Source organism: Anomalospiza imberbis, chromosome 9 (assembly GCF_031753505.1).
Source record: "Anomalospiza imberbis isolate Cuckoo-Finch-1a 21T00152 chromosome 9, ASM3175350v1, whole genome shotgun sequence".
NCBI classification, from domain to species: Eukaryota; Metazoa; Chordata; class Aves; order Passeriformes; family Viduidae; genus Anomalospiza; species Anomalospiza imberbis.
In genome coordinates, this window is record NC_089689.1 from 8,806,826 (window position 1) to 8,820,786 (window position 13,961).

General features: G+C 35.8%; 1 protein-coding gene and 1 long non-coding RNA gene across 4 annotated transcripts in view; one reads left to right on the forward strand and one right to left on the reverse strand.

The window, feature by feature from the left end:
* The window catches only part of KCNT2 (potassium sodium-activated channel subfamily T member 2), a 114,600-nt gene that overhangs the window by 21,577 nt on the left and 79,062 nt on the right, over positions 1-13,961 (reverse strand). For 2 of the 3 annotated variants that reach the window (XM_068199586.1, XM_068199588.1), the window contains exons 16-23: positions 12,414-12,470; positions 11,219-11,368; positions 9,868-10,097; positions 8,947-9,154; positions 7,582-7,687; positions 7,181-7,353; positions 5,451-5,522; positions 2,599-2,733 (exon numbers count right to left, since the gene is read on the reverse strand). In XM_068199586.1, the coding sequence (XP_068055687.1) occupies positions 2,599-2,733; positions 5,451-5,522; positions 7,181-7,353; positions 7,582-7,687; positions 8,947-9,154; positions 9,868-10,097; positions 11,219-11,368; positions 12,414-12,470 (1,131 nt within the window). The remainder of the gene's footprint in view (positions 1-2,598; positions 2,734-5,450; positions 5,523-7,180; positions 7,354-7,581; positions 7,688-8,946; positions 9,155-9,867; positions 10,098-11,218; positions 11,369-12,413; positions 12,471-13,961) is intronic. The other variant, XM_068199587.1, reaches the window with a different exon arrangement.
* On the forward strand, positions 4,545-7,439 carry LOC137479245 (uncharacterized). The gene is made up of 2 exons (XR_011002081.1): positions 4,545-5,421; positions 6,294-7,439. It is a non-coding gene; the product is annotated as an uncharacterized lncRNA (long non-coding RNA).

Consider the following 13,961-nt stretch of genomic DNA (forward strand, 5'->3'; position numbering starts at 1 on the left):
AGCTAGATACCAGCCAAAACACTGACCTGTTACGTGTACTGCTGGCAACAGGCTTCCTGCAGGATTCGAAACACAGCCTTTAAGAGGTTAACTAGTAAAACTTTACCGTGGTTTCAGACCTACTGCCTGAGGAAATGTACTGTTTTTCTGAGGTGGGCTCACACCTGTCTACAGGAACTCGGTGGTTGGCTTCCTATTTAATTTTAAAAAGTGAAAAGCATCTTAAGGTATAGTCCAAGACTATTAGTTTCTGCTTTTATTTTTAAGCTGTGATAACCTGCTCTTTCTTAGTCACTGTGCCCATTTGAGTCACACTTCTGTATGTGTTGTCACACACTTCCTATGTCACATAAGTCAGTGCTGTGCTACAGCTTTAATTGGGATGGCACAGCTTCTAGTCCTAAAGGTGCTAATAACCCTGCTCTTATAATCAATGCCTCTGCCTTCCAGGGTGGGGAGCACACTCTCCAGGCAAAGCAGGATTGCTTATTTATGTAAATCAGGGAATAATGACACAACTGGTGTATGAGAACTGCCAGCCTGGGCTGAAGAGCCTGGGTTACGGCAGCTCTCTCACAGGGCTTTTTCAGGCCTGAGTAACTCACATCAGGGCTGTTTAGATCAGCCTGTACCCTCTGAACAGTTTCACCTGGTGAGACCAAAGTGCAGTCTTTGTCAATGATGTCATATTACTGAAAACAGCATCTTAAATTCAGGGGTTTAAAATCCCTCTTTAACACTACAATTGGTGTCCAGTGCTCCTACTCTCTACCATGTCTAGTCTTTTCTTCATTACTTTCTGACATTATTAGGTATTCGTAAGTAATGAAAAAGCTTTCAGTATATTTTAAAGGTCATTTAGAGAACTATTTACTTTAGTGCAATGAATGTAGTTTATTCTGTAGAACAGGGAAATGCCACTATCTTATGCCTCTTCCCAAAGCTTACTTATTTCTACAACTTTTACATAATACAAAAATGCAGTGAAATTATTATATGTGTTCTAGGGGAAAAAAAAGAAAACAAATTTATTCTAAACACTATTTGTGGAAGTTTACAAAGTTTTATGAAAAAGCGTTGGTAAGTCTTAAACCAAGGTATTTAATTTACCTTGATTTTAAATATGCAGTGTTAAAACAGTACTGAACCACACAGAGAGTTTGTACACGAGTTAAAGCTGCCATCTAGTTGCAAACAATGGGCAAGACAACTGAAGGAGTGTACAGTAACATCTAGTGGCATACCTATAATATGTAATTTCTCTTTTACAAAGTTGAACACAACTAGGAAGAAACCAACTGGATTTACTTTTACAAGTTTTGCTTTTGATACAACTCCTTTTTCCATGTGGGGGTAAGCTGTATTTCAGAAAAACTGATGTATGTAAAAAACCTCAGCGAGTGCCTTAGCACTGTATGGTTAGGAGTAGATCTGAGTGATGCACAGATAAAGTTCAATTATAGTTTCAACCCGAATTTCATAGGTGTGAGTATGAATCACACACCTGTGCAAGTATCAGGTACCAATTCAGAAACTGAAATGTTAGAAAAAGACAGAATTAACGTTTCTTGTGCAATGCAGATTTTGCTTCCTTTGAGCACATGCAGAAATGCAAAGAGCATTTAACTGCATTCTCACAGAGCTGCATTTACAGAAAAAAGCTCCACCGTAGTTCAATGAGCTCACTTTTCTAAACCAGTGGATTCAAATCACTTTTACTATGCATCTCTGGTCTCTTGTGGAAGGTTTGACACAGAAAACAGGTAATTGCAATTAAAGCAACATTGAATCATACTCAATTTCCTTCTAGGTGTTATTAGAATGAACACCAGGAAGTGCAAGGCTTAAGCCCCAAATCAGGGAGGCATTTCATAGCTGACTGTGTAGTGTATTTTGTTTTGTGTGAGATTTTTTGGGTGTTTTTATTAAGAAAATAATATTTTTCTCAGCTCAAAGCGACACATTTTCTTTGTACTCACTGAACCAAGATATTGAAAACAAAGGCTTTAATGAGGAGAGTTCTCAAAAGGAACAGTAAATCTCAGTGTTGTGCTTTTCATCACAGCCTCCTCAGCCTCTTTACTAGACTGATCATATTACATTCTCGTGACTCTTGCCATGTTGCTGTCATATGTAATGTTGTATATATGTGCCTAAAAACCTAACTTCTGTGCAAAACTAGATATTCAAAATGTGAACACTTACTACCAACTTCACAGTGATGCAGTGCTTACCTTTCAGCATTAGAAGGATCTGCTTTTCATATAGGCTTTAGCATTACTGTGAATTTTCTTTTCTCAACTATCTTTCCTCCTATGTCTTCAAGAGTAACTTTATTTTCCTTCCTGTAAACCTGACAGCTAACTTTCAAAATGGATATCTGGTTTTGGGATGCAAAGCACTTCAACTGAGCTTTCAGGAGAATACCTCAGGATTCTAAGTGAATTGCTAAGCAGGGTGGATAAAGTTTGTCCACGTAAGACACAAATTCATGCAAGGGAAAACTTAAGTAGAATAAAAAAAGAGTAAGTTCTTGGCACAAGAGGCATCAAGTATTTCACAATTAATGAGGATGTGTAGATTGCAAAAATGCTTTACCTGAAGAGGGTTTGAACATTCACTATAGTCTTGGCATCTGCCATGTAGTCTTCCTCAGCACTCATCGTGCTTTCCTTGTCCACCACCACCATATTAGCTGCAAAGGTGACCCCACACCTTAGTAAGTCATCTAGGCTTTTGTGAAGAGAAAGAGGGAGAAAAAAACAAGCAACTTAAATATAAACACCTGAAAGATTAGCCGTGGGTTGGCATCTGCAGATCCGCTACATAACAACTTCTAATAGAATCAAGGATGACAGCTCAATGAATTGGTAGAATAGATTATAGAACCTACTTCAGTAGGTTGCTACAGTCCCTCTCTTTTGTTAATGATAAGTTTATCTCAATTTTTTTTAATAACCCTATAACAGTTACTTGGAAACACTTTGGCCTTATCCACTGCAACAACTTGCTCCATTGCAGTTTCTTCTGACAATAGAAAAACCCAAATAAATGCTCCAGATTGCTCTTTCCCACACTTTTATTTTGGTCTCAAAATGTTAATAAATTAGCTGGAGTGTTCTCAGGATGCTCTTAAGGAGCAGCTGCAGAGCAGCAGAACTTTGTGCACAGCTGGACAATGTCTGTGTGAAGCCCAACCACAGAAAACACAGCTGAGTTACAGTTCTCATCATGCCTTGTAGCTTTGTCTCCAAAATGAAGCATGTTTCAGCTGTTTTAACAACATTTTCTACAGATCCTAAGCACTTTTTGACAAGTGTGGTGGGTTTTTTTAACAATTTATTTTGTAGGAATATATGCCATTATTTTTGAAACTGGGCAGTATCACTGATGGTTGACTACAACAAAAGAAAAAAAGATATTATGTGATCTACAAACGACTGCAGTGCATAAGCAGAAGTCCAAACTTTTTTCTGAGTAATTTGTATTTCTGCTTTTTCAGACTTTCAGTTGATCCCTGAAAATAGCAGCATATTTTGAAATACCTAGATTTTCTGCATTTCAATGTTTCATAAGCTCAACAGCTATTCTTATTTTAGCAGTTACATTTGGCTGGCTTGTGGAGAATTTGAAAAATGCTAATGTGGAAATATTATAATTCTAGTTTTCAGGTACCTCTAGCTAAAGTTTTCTTAAGATTGGCTAGATTTCTCCAGAACTGTGAAATCTGTTCAGTTACAGATGTCAAATCCTACCCAAAGATAGGGGGACAGGTACCTACTACTTGACATATTTTGATGAAGTGCATCTCTGCAATGAATTTTGGTAAAGCTGTTTTTTGTGAGCCATCTACTTCTAACAAAAAAGGAATGGTAAATGCAAGTCATTCCTTTGATGGCTTTTTTCTCTGAGATGATGATACTTCACTGCTGGTGAACAAATGATAAATATTTTAGATACTTATAGACAGTAGGTGGTACTTTAAAAACGTATTTTATGCCCCTTAAATAAGAAAGGAAAATTTGCATATTTTACAAAGTATTTCTTATCTACAGATGATCAGATCTATTAGTTGTACATGATTTAAAAACATGGCGACGAAAACACGGGGAATATTTCTGAACTATATTTTTTAAAGTATTCTTACTGATGATAACAGATGTCAAAAAAACCCTCTACAAACTATAGTTGCTTATTACACCAGGAATGAAAGTGATTTTAGTGTCAGAAGAGATGCAGAAGTTCATGCAGGTATTACTGTAAACTTCTGAATTTTGAGCAATCACTTATTCCAAAAACTACATGCTTCATTTTTTTAAAAATGCATTTAATTCTGAAAGAACAACAAAACATCGTTAGGGAGGGATTTTGAGATTTCCATTTTGAAACAAACTCAGTAAATTTAAACAAAGTTTAATTTTCTACATTAGTCAAACAAGTTAACATCTGAGTTATTGATTACTTTGAATACTTTGAGTATTCCCTCTTGAGTATACATTTTGATGCTGTTTGGGTTTCTTTTACATTACCCCCTTACTAAAATTATCTCATGTTTCATTTCCAGATTGGGAAAAAGGCAACAATTTCATTATTCTGCCATTATGAGTTCTTTTTATAATTACTATGTAATTAAGAGTTAAGAAAGTAGTAGATATTAATAACCTGCGACACCTTCTTGCTTTATAGGAAAAAAATGTAAACAGCATTTCTGTGGGCTCTTTGTAAACTTCTCAAGGACTCGGTACCACCAAGGTAAATCTGTAATTGTATCACTATTATAAGCAAGAAATAAGTTTTTTAATTTCTACAGGGGGAAATTAATATTATGGGCTTGTAGCTCCAATTCAGTGTTCACTATGTAGTGAAGCAATTTTCTTTAAATTCAATCTACACAGAGGAGTTTACTAAAATATTCATGACTCCTTTCTCCTCTCTTGTTTCTGCCTGATTTTCACATTAAAGTTCTGCTGCCAAAACTATATTCATAAACATATATTAGCAGAGGTGAAGACAGAAATGTAGGAGTAAGTGATAATTTAAATATTGGAAGATGAAGGCTTTTGGACACATTCAAGACTGTTTACATTCTGTAGCTATCTTTACAAAACCTGAGTCAATGAATTCCAACAAATTATAACTCAGTACAGACTGACACTAGAATCAGGGCTATAATCTGTTCATTTGTAGAAACATATCAACTCACCTAAATAAGTGTTAATCTTATGTTTTTGAACATATTAACTTGTGCTCCCTGTCATGCTTTTCCCTAATGAGCTCCTTTATAAATCAGAAATTTGAAATCCCAAATTACAGCACACAGACACAGACTATGCATGCAAAAAGCTCATCTCCAACTACAACACTCACACACACACGAACATGCAATGACAATACACACAACAAACCACTGAGACTACAAAGGTAAGTTTTCTAACAGTTATTTCACCTACTTGTCGATAGAGCCCACCATGTAGTAAACCATTGGAAACCAACAGATTGCATCCAGAAAATGCATATCTGGCCTAAGCAGCAGATGGAATTACAAAATGAAACACAGTATCACAACAGCAGCATCTCTTCCAAAATATTTTAATCAACTGGTAGTTTGTTTTTTTGTTTTTTTTGGTTTTTTTTCAAAAAATCACTTTCTTAAACTTTGGTATTGTGATGTCAGTTTATGCAGGAAATAGGTTTTCAGAAAGCTGTGAATCAACAGTTTGCTGTGATCATAAAGTATGATCAGAGGTAACATGCTTATATTAATAAATGCACCTCTAAAATCAGAAATGTTATGGCACAGGACAATTCCGAATATAAGAACAAATGAGTAACGTCAACGGCACACTACCAAGTTATACTCCAATGGATGTCTTAGGAGGACTTAAAATAAGCATCAACAATTCTTAATTAAAATGTACAGTGGAAATCAAATCATCATTTGGGTTTTGTGACACCTACTGCCTTCAAGCCTACTCCCCTTCAGAGGAGTCACTGCAAACGCTGCATAGAGAGAGACAACAGTAAGGGTGTTGGTTTAATTTGCAAGCAGAGCTTTTACTTCACGTTAATCAATCAAAAGTGGCTTTAGCTATGAAGTGTCACAAAAGCACTGAAGTGTGTGAAGTTGGGCACTGTGCTGGCAAAAGGAGCTGGCACTAGAGGGCCCTCTGTGCCCATGGCTTTGCTCTCACACTGCCAGTGGAAGTGATTTAGCCTCATTTAGGCTTCTCAGTTTGTGTAATTCACTGTATGCCATAGTACCTACATAAAAACCTTCTGTTTTGCCAACACAGGTGACTAAGGAGCTGCCTGAGGGAAAGTGGGACACTTCACAGCAGGCCTTTGTAGAAAAAAATCACTTAAACTGCAACAGATATACGCAAATGGAACTGTCAGCCCTGGAATCACAACCGACAAGACATATTTGCTTTCTTAGGTTGTTCTGCTATTCTGTGTACAGGTAACCTCCATTTCTGTGTCTTTCAAACTGTGATTTTAAGTAGCTGAGCTGTACCAAAGTGTGGGGAAAAAACCCCAAAAGGCTAATTCATTATCAGATTATAAATGAACCAGTCTTGACATTGGCAAATTTGTCTGAAATATCAAAAGCAAGCAATGCAAAAAATTCCAGCAGTAATCAAGAGATATAAAAGTAACAACAATACTGCAGGTTTTCATTTTCATCCATGGCTTTAAGTAATTTTAGATAAAATGTGTCTGTGGGTGTCCTTTTGGCTTAAAGAACTGTTTATCTTTGAGTGTAGAGTTATTAAAAATATACCTAACTGGTCCAGGCAAGTATAGTGCATTGTGTTAAGTAGGTTAGTGCTGTCATATAGCTGTGAAACTGTTATACAGCTTGCTTTTTACAGTGTTTATTAAGCTATTTAATTTTAGCAGTAACATTCACATTTTTGGAGGTAATTAAAAAAAAAAAACTTAGCTGAAACATTGGCCATGAAGAATATTTAAGTTTACTATGGCCTTTAATAGTCAATAAAAAGTCAATTTTGTATATGACAGTGAACATGCAGTATGATTTTTGTCACTAACTTTTCTCAAAGATAAGTGTGCCATAATGTTTTTGATTTTCAGCTGGCCATGTAAAAAAGGGTCATCTATTGAATAATGGTAAAATGAGTTTAAAACTTAAGAGAAGGGGGAAAAAAAATTTCCTTACGGGTTATCCAGCAGTAAAACAATGGGGTTTAGTTCTTTCTTTGGCCGGTAATAAGCTCGGAGTGGGACAATGAAGTTGTATAAGCCATTTCCAGCAGTTTCTGCTGCAACTATAATCAATTTATTTTTGAATCCATAGGCTTTGGCATCTTCATAGTAGTTATGCTGGCATCCCTAAAATCAAAGTAAGAAACAAGTTCAGTGGATGTGAATATTGTATCAGATGTCCCAACAGAGACCTGGTTAGCCATAAACACGTGGTGATGAAAAGGAGTAGAAAATATAGTATTATATCAAACACTGCACCAACACATCTCTAAGGAGAAATCAGAATATAGCTGTGCTCAGATTCAAGAGACAAACGAGAATGCAGGGTTATCCAGTAGCAGAAACTCCCTTTACCTTATCTAGTCTTAGACAACAGAAGGGTACTTTTTCATGCAGAAGATGACAAAAGGTGGGAGAACTTCCAATATAAGGAGAGTAAGGAGGATAGCCTTTGGCATACCTAAAATAGAAAAAAAAAAACATTTTTCAGTATAGCAAATTACCAAAACACAACTGTCTACACAAGTGTTTTATGGGATGTTTATACCTATGTCCAAGTTTTAGATCAAGTACACAAAATGAACTCTGTTTAACAGAGGTTAAAAGAATGTATTTGCATCCAGTTCAACAGAACTTAGTGAAAGCTGCCATGCTTTTGGGGACTGAAGGAATTTTGCTTGGGTTTTTGAAAATAGCCTGTTGTATTATAGTATGCTGCCATAGTGTTTTGAACTGGAAACTTGTAAGTTAAAAAAGGAAGGAAAGAAAACGAAATAACTGTGCTTCTGCTCTTCCTTCTGCAATTTTTTTTTTCAAACATTTACCAAGAATGAGTGAAGTTATTACCTTTTAGCTTTAATAATGCACTTTCAAAATGGCTGAAATAAATTCTAAATGGCAAATCCTCTTCACAGTGATGTGAAATTTCTAATTGGCTTAGTGTTTTTTTTACATGAGACCTTGCAAATCCTGGTTTTTCAGTCTGCACATTTAAGATGACTTGTCCTAATAATTTTTTTCTCTGGAGCTTGATAATTTTCCCTGGGGCTTCTCATGCTTGCCACTGGTGGAGGTGAGAAACTCTGCTGGTTGAGGCATTGGCTTAATTGTGTATTTCAGTTTTAACACCCCTGTCAGCAATCCCAATAAACATAATTGCTCATCTGCACAGCAGGATTGAATCTTCTGGGTTTATCTGAGTACTGCATCATTACTTTCAGTAACACACTAACAAGAATTTTGAATTAGATGGGATAATTTTGTCCTGTACTGCTTTTTTGTCATTCCTGCATTTTGAAGTCACACACCCAGCCCCAGCATTCACAAGCCTTTTGGATGATCTGATTATCACTGCATTCTCATGACAGGAATACTTACCTGTTTACAAATTTGTTGAGGGCTCACTTACTAATTACAAAAGTAAAAAAAAAAAAAAAAAAAGCCCTAGAATATGCTATGAATGCATTGCTATACACGACTACAGCTGTTAGAACTGCAAAAATAAAATCTCCAGCAAATAAAAGAGTTTATCTGTTAGATGTTTTTGTATTTCAAAGCAGGCTTATGACTTTTTATGTCCTGGATGGAGTAATTCCATAATTGTACTCCATGGGACTTGCCTCCTAGAAGTGCTCAGATTGATCTGTATTTCAAAAAAGATTATCGATGCTTTTTATATAGCCTTAACTCTTCACTTCATTTTACATTTAATGTACGTACTCAAAGCCTGCAGAGACCTCATCGTCGGACGGGGTGGTTTCATCCTCTGACTGGTCACTGAGCAGGTCGCAGGTGGGGAGGGAGGAGGAGTCTGTCACCTCGAGCACAGGGGCGATGCTGGGCCTCCTGCCCTCCTTGCCCCCCTCGGCTGGCAGGGCCAGGGTGGCCCCGCGGCACCCGGTGTCCTGTAAATCGATGGCCACGGTCCCTAGGGGCAGGGAAAACATCTCCTTAGTGCTGCTCAGAACGTCTGAAGGACATCCCCAGATTTACTGGGGATTGCCTGGCTGCATGGCAAGGGACTGACAGCAACACTATGCTGGTTGTGTTTATTCCGTTACAATAAAACAAAGGTTTAAACTGTACTCAAGGAAAACAACACTTTTCCTGACAATTAGTCTATGTCTTCTTGCTAACTACCTCTTTTAAATCATATCTTATATAATCAGTCCATATTAATATGCATCAACAACCTGCAGATTTTACTTATGGTGTTTTTTAAATTAAAGAAGCTCATGAAAACTTCCTACAAACAATCAAGTATGAATGACAAAGAAGTACTCATATGATTTACCCACTTGTTTTGCTTTGCATACACTTCATTATTACCTTTTTATACTACAGTCTTACGTAGTTTAATTCCACCTTGTCAAGTAAAAGCAAATCAAATTCTATTTGTTTGTTTGGGGGTTTTGGTTTGTCTGCTTGTTTGTTTTTGTCTGGGTTTTTCTTTGGTTTGGTTTGGTTTTTGTTGTTTGTCTGTCTATGAATTTTTTTAAAATATGGGGGCAAATGTTTGAAGTTGTTATATTAATTCTTTCTATTCATAATTACAGTTTCTTAAAAGTTTAGGAAGAAGTTTTAAAATTAACTACTCATTAAATAAGAATATATTGTGATGTAATTTTTTTTTTTACTTACCCATGCTGGCTATTATACTGTGTACTGGTAACCTAGAAGCTCCATGATAAGATAATTTTGATTCATGGGTTTTTCTGTGCTTTTCTTGCTTCTTAAAAGCAGAATTTTCTTCTTTGGTGATATTTATATAAAAGCATATATCAGTAGAACTCATGATATACCGAGGACCTGGATTCAGCAAAATGTTTTTGTTATCTTCCTTTCTAACACCAATCAGACAGACTCCAAACCTTAATTAGAAAAGGAAAGGCATGGTTCATTTTGCATAGTCCTGCAAACACCAGAATTTCCATTGTCAAAAATGAACCTCAGGTATATTTTTATTTTCTTTGCACATTATGAACATTTGCAGCTTTCTGGATGACAAGGATGTTTGAAAAATGTGTTCTGCTAAATAGGCCACTTCAAATCAAGCAGATTTTATGAGCTCATGAATTCCTTGGCAGTTGAATGTTTTTCATAATGCCCATAATATTCTCCTAATGTTGTTCTAGTTGATTTTTTCTGTCAGATGAATAGTCCTTTTTGGGAAAATATTGGTAGAAAAATGGATACACAATATGAAAATATATTAATCATGTTAAATTGTTCCATTATTTATAAGTAATGGAAACCATTTTTGTAATGTATTTTTGCAATTCACTCTTAAAAATGTATTTGATTAGTGATAGAAAATAAGGAATTATAGCAAAAAAACCTCTTTCTCTCCTTGATTAAATATGAGAATAAACCCAGCATTTAGGGTTTGATAAACGTTTATTTTATCAAATATATACAAACATACATGATTTGTGTTTATTTTGGATGTTCATCTCACGGAGCAGCACTGGGTAAGTGATTCATGATCTGGACCTTAAAGTAGGCATGTTATCATCTAACAGAAAAAAGAGTTTTATGTTTGAACAATCACCAGAATGCACCATGTGACACCTTTAAATTGAACATTTCCCACAATATGAACATGCCACAAAGGAAGCCAGATTTCCAGCTGAGTCCTAAATTAATAAAAAAAATCCACATCCTCCCACTCGTTCATTTCTAGATTGTTTTGGATTTGGAAAAGGATTGGTGTTCTTGAAAAACCTTTGAGAAGTGCCTCTTTTTTCTGGTTGTCCAGCCTATCCTTTATAGAATACTATTCTCTTAGACTGAGATGGGCTGTACAGAATGAACATAAGCTTTTACTGACCAGCTCCAACTCTCAGAAATATATCCGTATTACTGGCCAGATACTTAAACCCAGGAACAGATCAATGTGCAGTACTGTGCCTTTAGTGTAGAGCTATGTTGCAGGCAAAACAAGTAATTATTTCTTTCAACTTTTGATGGTTGATAAGAAAAATAAACATACTTTTTATGTGCATGGAAAGAAGCATATGTGAAACTCTTCCCCTCATACTCTGCAAAAAATGTACTTTCTTCCAGGCTGATGTGATACACTTCGTTACCAGAGCATCTGCCATACATTTTCTGCCATTGTTCTGGTGATTGCTGACTCTCCCTGAAACATAAAGAGAATAATTTAACACTTAATGCAAAATTCTTATTTATAAGAATGGTACCTGTCAATAGAAACTACAAATATCTACTGAAAAGGTCCCATAGGTTAATCTGAAAGAAGTATTTGAAATCAAATCATGGTAATTTTGTAAGTACAGAGATTATTTTAACGTATTAAAGAGCATTTTCTGCTAAGTAATAGGCATATAAGAGTATGTACTTTATTATCAGGAGAGAGGTGGCTCAATTACTTTGAAACCACACCATAATAAGTAGATCCATGGCAGCTTGAAGATGACAGGTAAAACCAGCAGCATTCTCATTATATTCTTAAAGACAGTTCCTTCACATGCTTTGTGGCAGACTCTTTGGTTCCTGTCCGAGTATCATTAATAACTACTTATGTAGGAAAGAGTCATTTGTAATGGTCATTTGATCTGTAAGAGAGATTTTTCTGCATTTGCTTATCAGTGATCTTTATACCCTCCTGTGTCTTGTAGACTATTACAAGTACAGGGCTTCTCTAGTGCAAGAAAATAAATTACAAAGCAGATCAGCCTTTACTCTACACAGCTGCTGCCCTTAATGCAAACAGTTCAGTGGAAATTTCCAAACCTCAGCAATCCCAACACTTGTAGCCCAGGAGCTCCTGGGAACTTCTTGATTAAGTTTCACGTGGAAACAAGGTTCTGCCTGCATGATTTTCACTGGAGGTAACTGATGCATATATACACAGATATGTGCAGACAGGTCATGAATCTGACAAGTGTGTCCTGTGTTTTGCCACTTGGAGCAAAGATCTCAAGATCCCGGACATGCTCCTTTAATGCTCATTTATACATTCTCAATACCTTAACACAATTTGTATTTTGTACCATGTTTCTTCACTCTCTTCATGGAAACATTTTGTTTCAAGATGAAAATAAGTAAACCATTTTTGTTGTAACACTATAAATAGTGTACTAGGTATAGAACAGCAGAACTAGCCATGTAATTTCAGAACATTTTCCCTTATTTCACTTTTCCCCCTAAAATAAAACGGTCACCTGTTTAATGTCTGCTTGGTTCCAGTGAGTTGTCTGAAAGCTTCCCATGGGGCTGTGCTGTAAAGATCACATCAACTTCAAGTCAGAAAGGTTATTTTCTTCCAGTATTTTGTATCATCACACAAACCCAAAGAAAGCTGTATTACTAGTTCAGATAATCAGATAACAGTTAAAGATAAATGTTAAGATTATTAATTAAGATTGATAATGAGTTTATAAATAAGATTCAAGGTAGAATTTTGGTGTCTCACAGACTAAAGTTTTGAATTCCACAAACAGCTGAGAAGACAACAGGATTATTTGCACCTCCTTTACAGGTATTTAAAATTTGAGTCCTGCATAAGGTTTAATGCAGATGTTAATAGCAACTATGATAGTAAAAGAATAATTAAACAGGTACTAATGTAAAGGAATGCAGTTCACTATTAACATTGGAAGTCTATTTAACAAGTTATTTTCATTATATAGATCTAATTTAGTATTTGGTTTGGTTTATAAATACATGTATATAAAATTTTTATTTGTAGTTTAAATAACTGCTTTCACCTGATCTTTTCACTTAGCCAAACTCAACTGCTCATCTGACTTCACCTTTCATACACATAAAGGTAATTTCACCTACTGTAACAATTAGCACTTAATCTACCTCTTTTTCAACAACAGAATACAACTGGAAAAGCAAAAAAACAACCCTCTCTGAACCATAAATTGGTCAAATCCAAAGCAGCTTTATGTCTCCAGTACAATGACAAATGCCCTTATTTTGGAGTCTGTCTGAGAATAAATGCTCTGGAGAGTGCTGATTACAGTAGATAAATATTAACTGGACATTTTCACTTTTTCAGTCTTTCTGTATAAATACAGAGAAGTCTTTTTACAGTAACATATATTGTACATTCTTACAGAAACACACATTATTTTAATCCTGCTGGATTCAAAGTAATGCTACAACTATTTGTGCAAAAACTTTCTTCTTTTTGTTCCTAGTATACAATGACCAGACTAGAAAACAGTTACTTTTATTATGCTGCTTACATCTATTAATTCTGATTGCAAAAGAAATCTAAAGCACTTTTGAATTCTGTGACAGTTACTTTGCATCACAGTTGGGATCTGCAGATGATCAGTGTGACTGTGTTAAACAATGAATGCTGAAGTTCCTAAGTACAGCAGAAAACATTTCCCTTTTCTGTGTTTTGTGCTGAAGGAAAATTCCCTGACGGCTGTTAGGAACACTGCTCTTTTTTTACAGCAATGTAATATGAAATAACTGGAACAGGCTCTGGATTCTGTGCATGTCACAGAATTAAAAGGTAGGCAGATAAAAAAAGTATAAAGAATGTATTTCACCACAGTGCTCAGCAGGTATCCAAACAATGTTTTGTTGTCTTCCTACTAGGAGATTCTAGTGCACAGTGCCACTAAAATCTTGACATTTGTTGTTCTCAGTAGTAACAGCTCTAGGAAGAATTTCTGTTATCCCCATTCTGGGCAAAGGGGAATACTAGAAATGTCATACAGAAGGTTAAATAACTCTGCTTATAAATA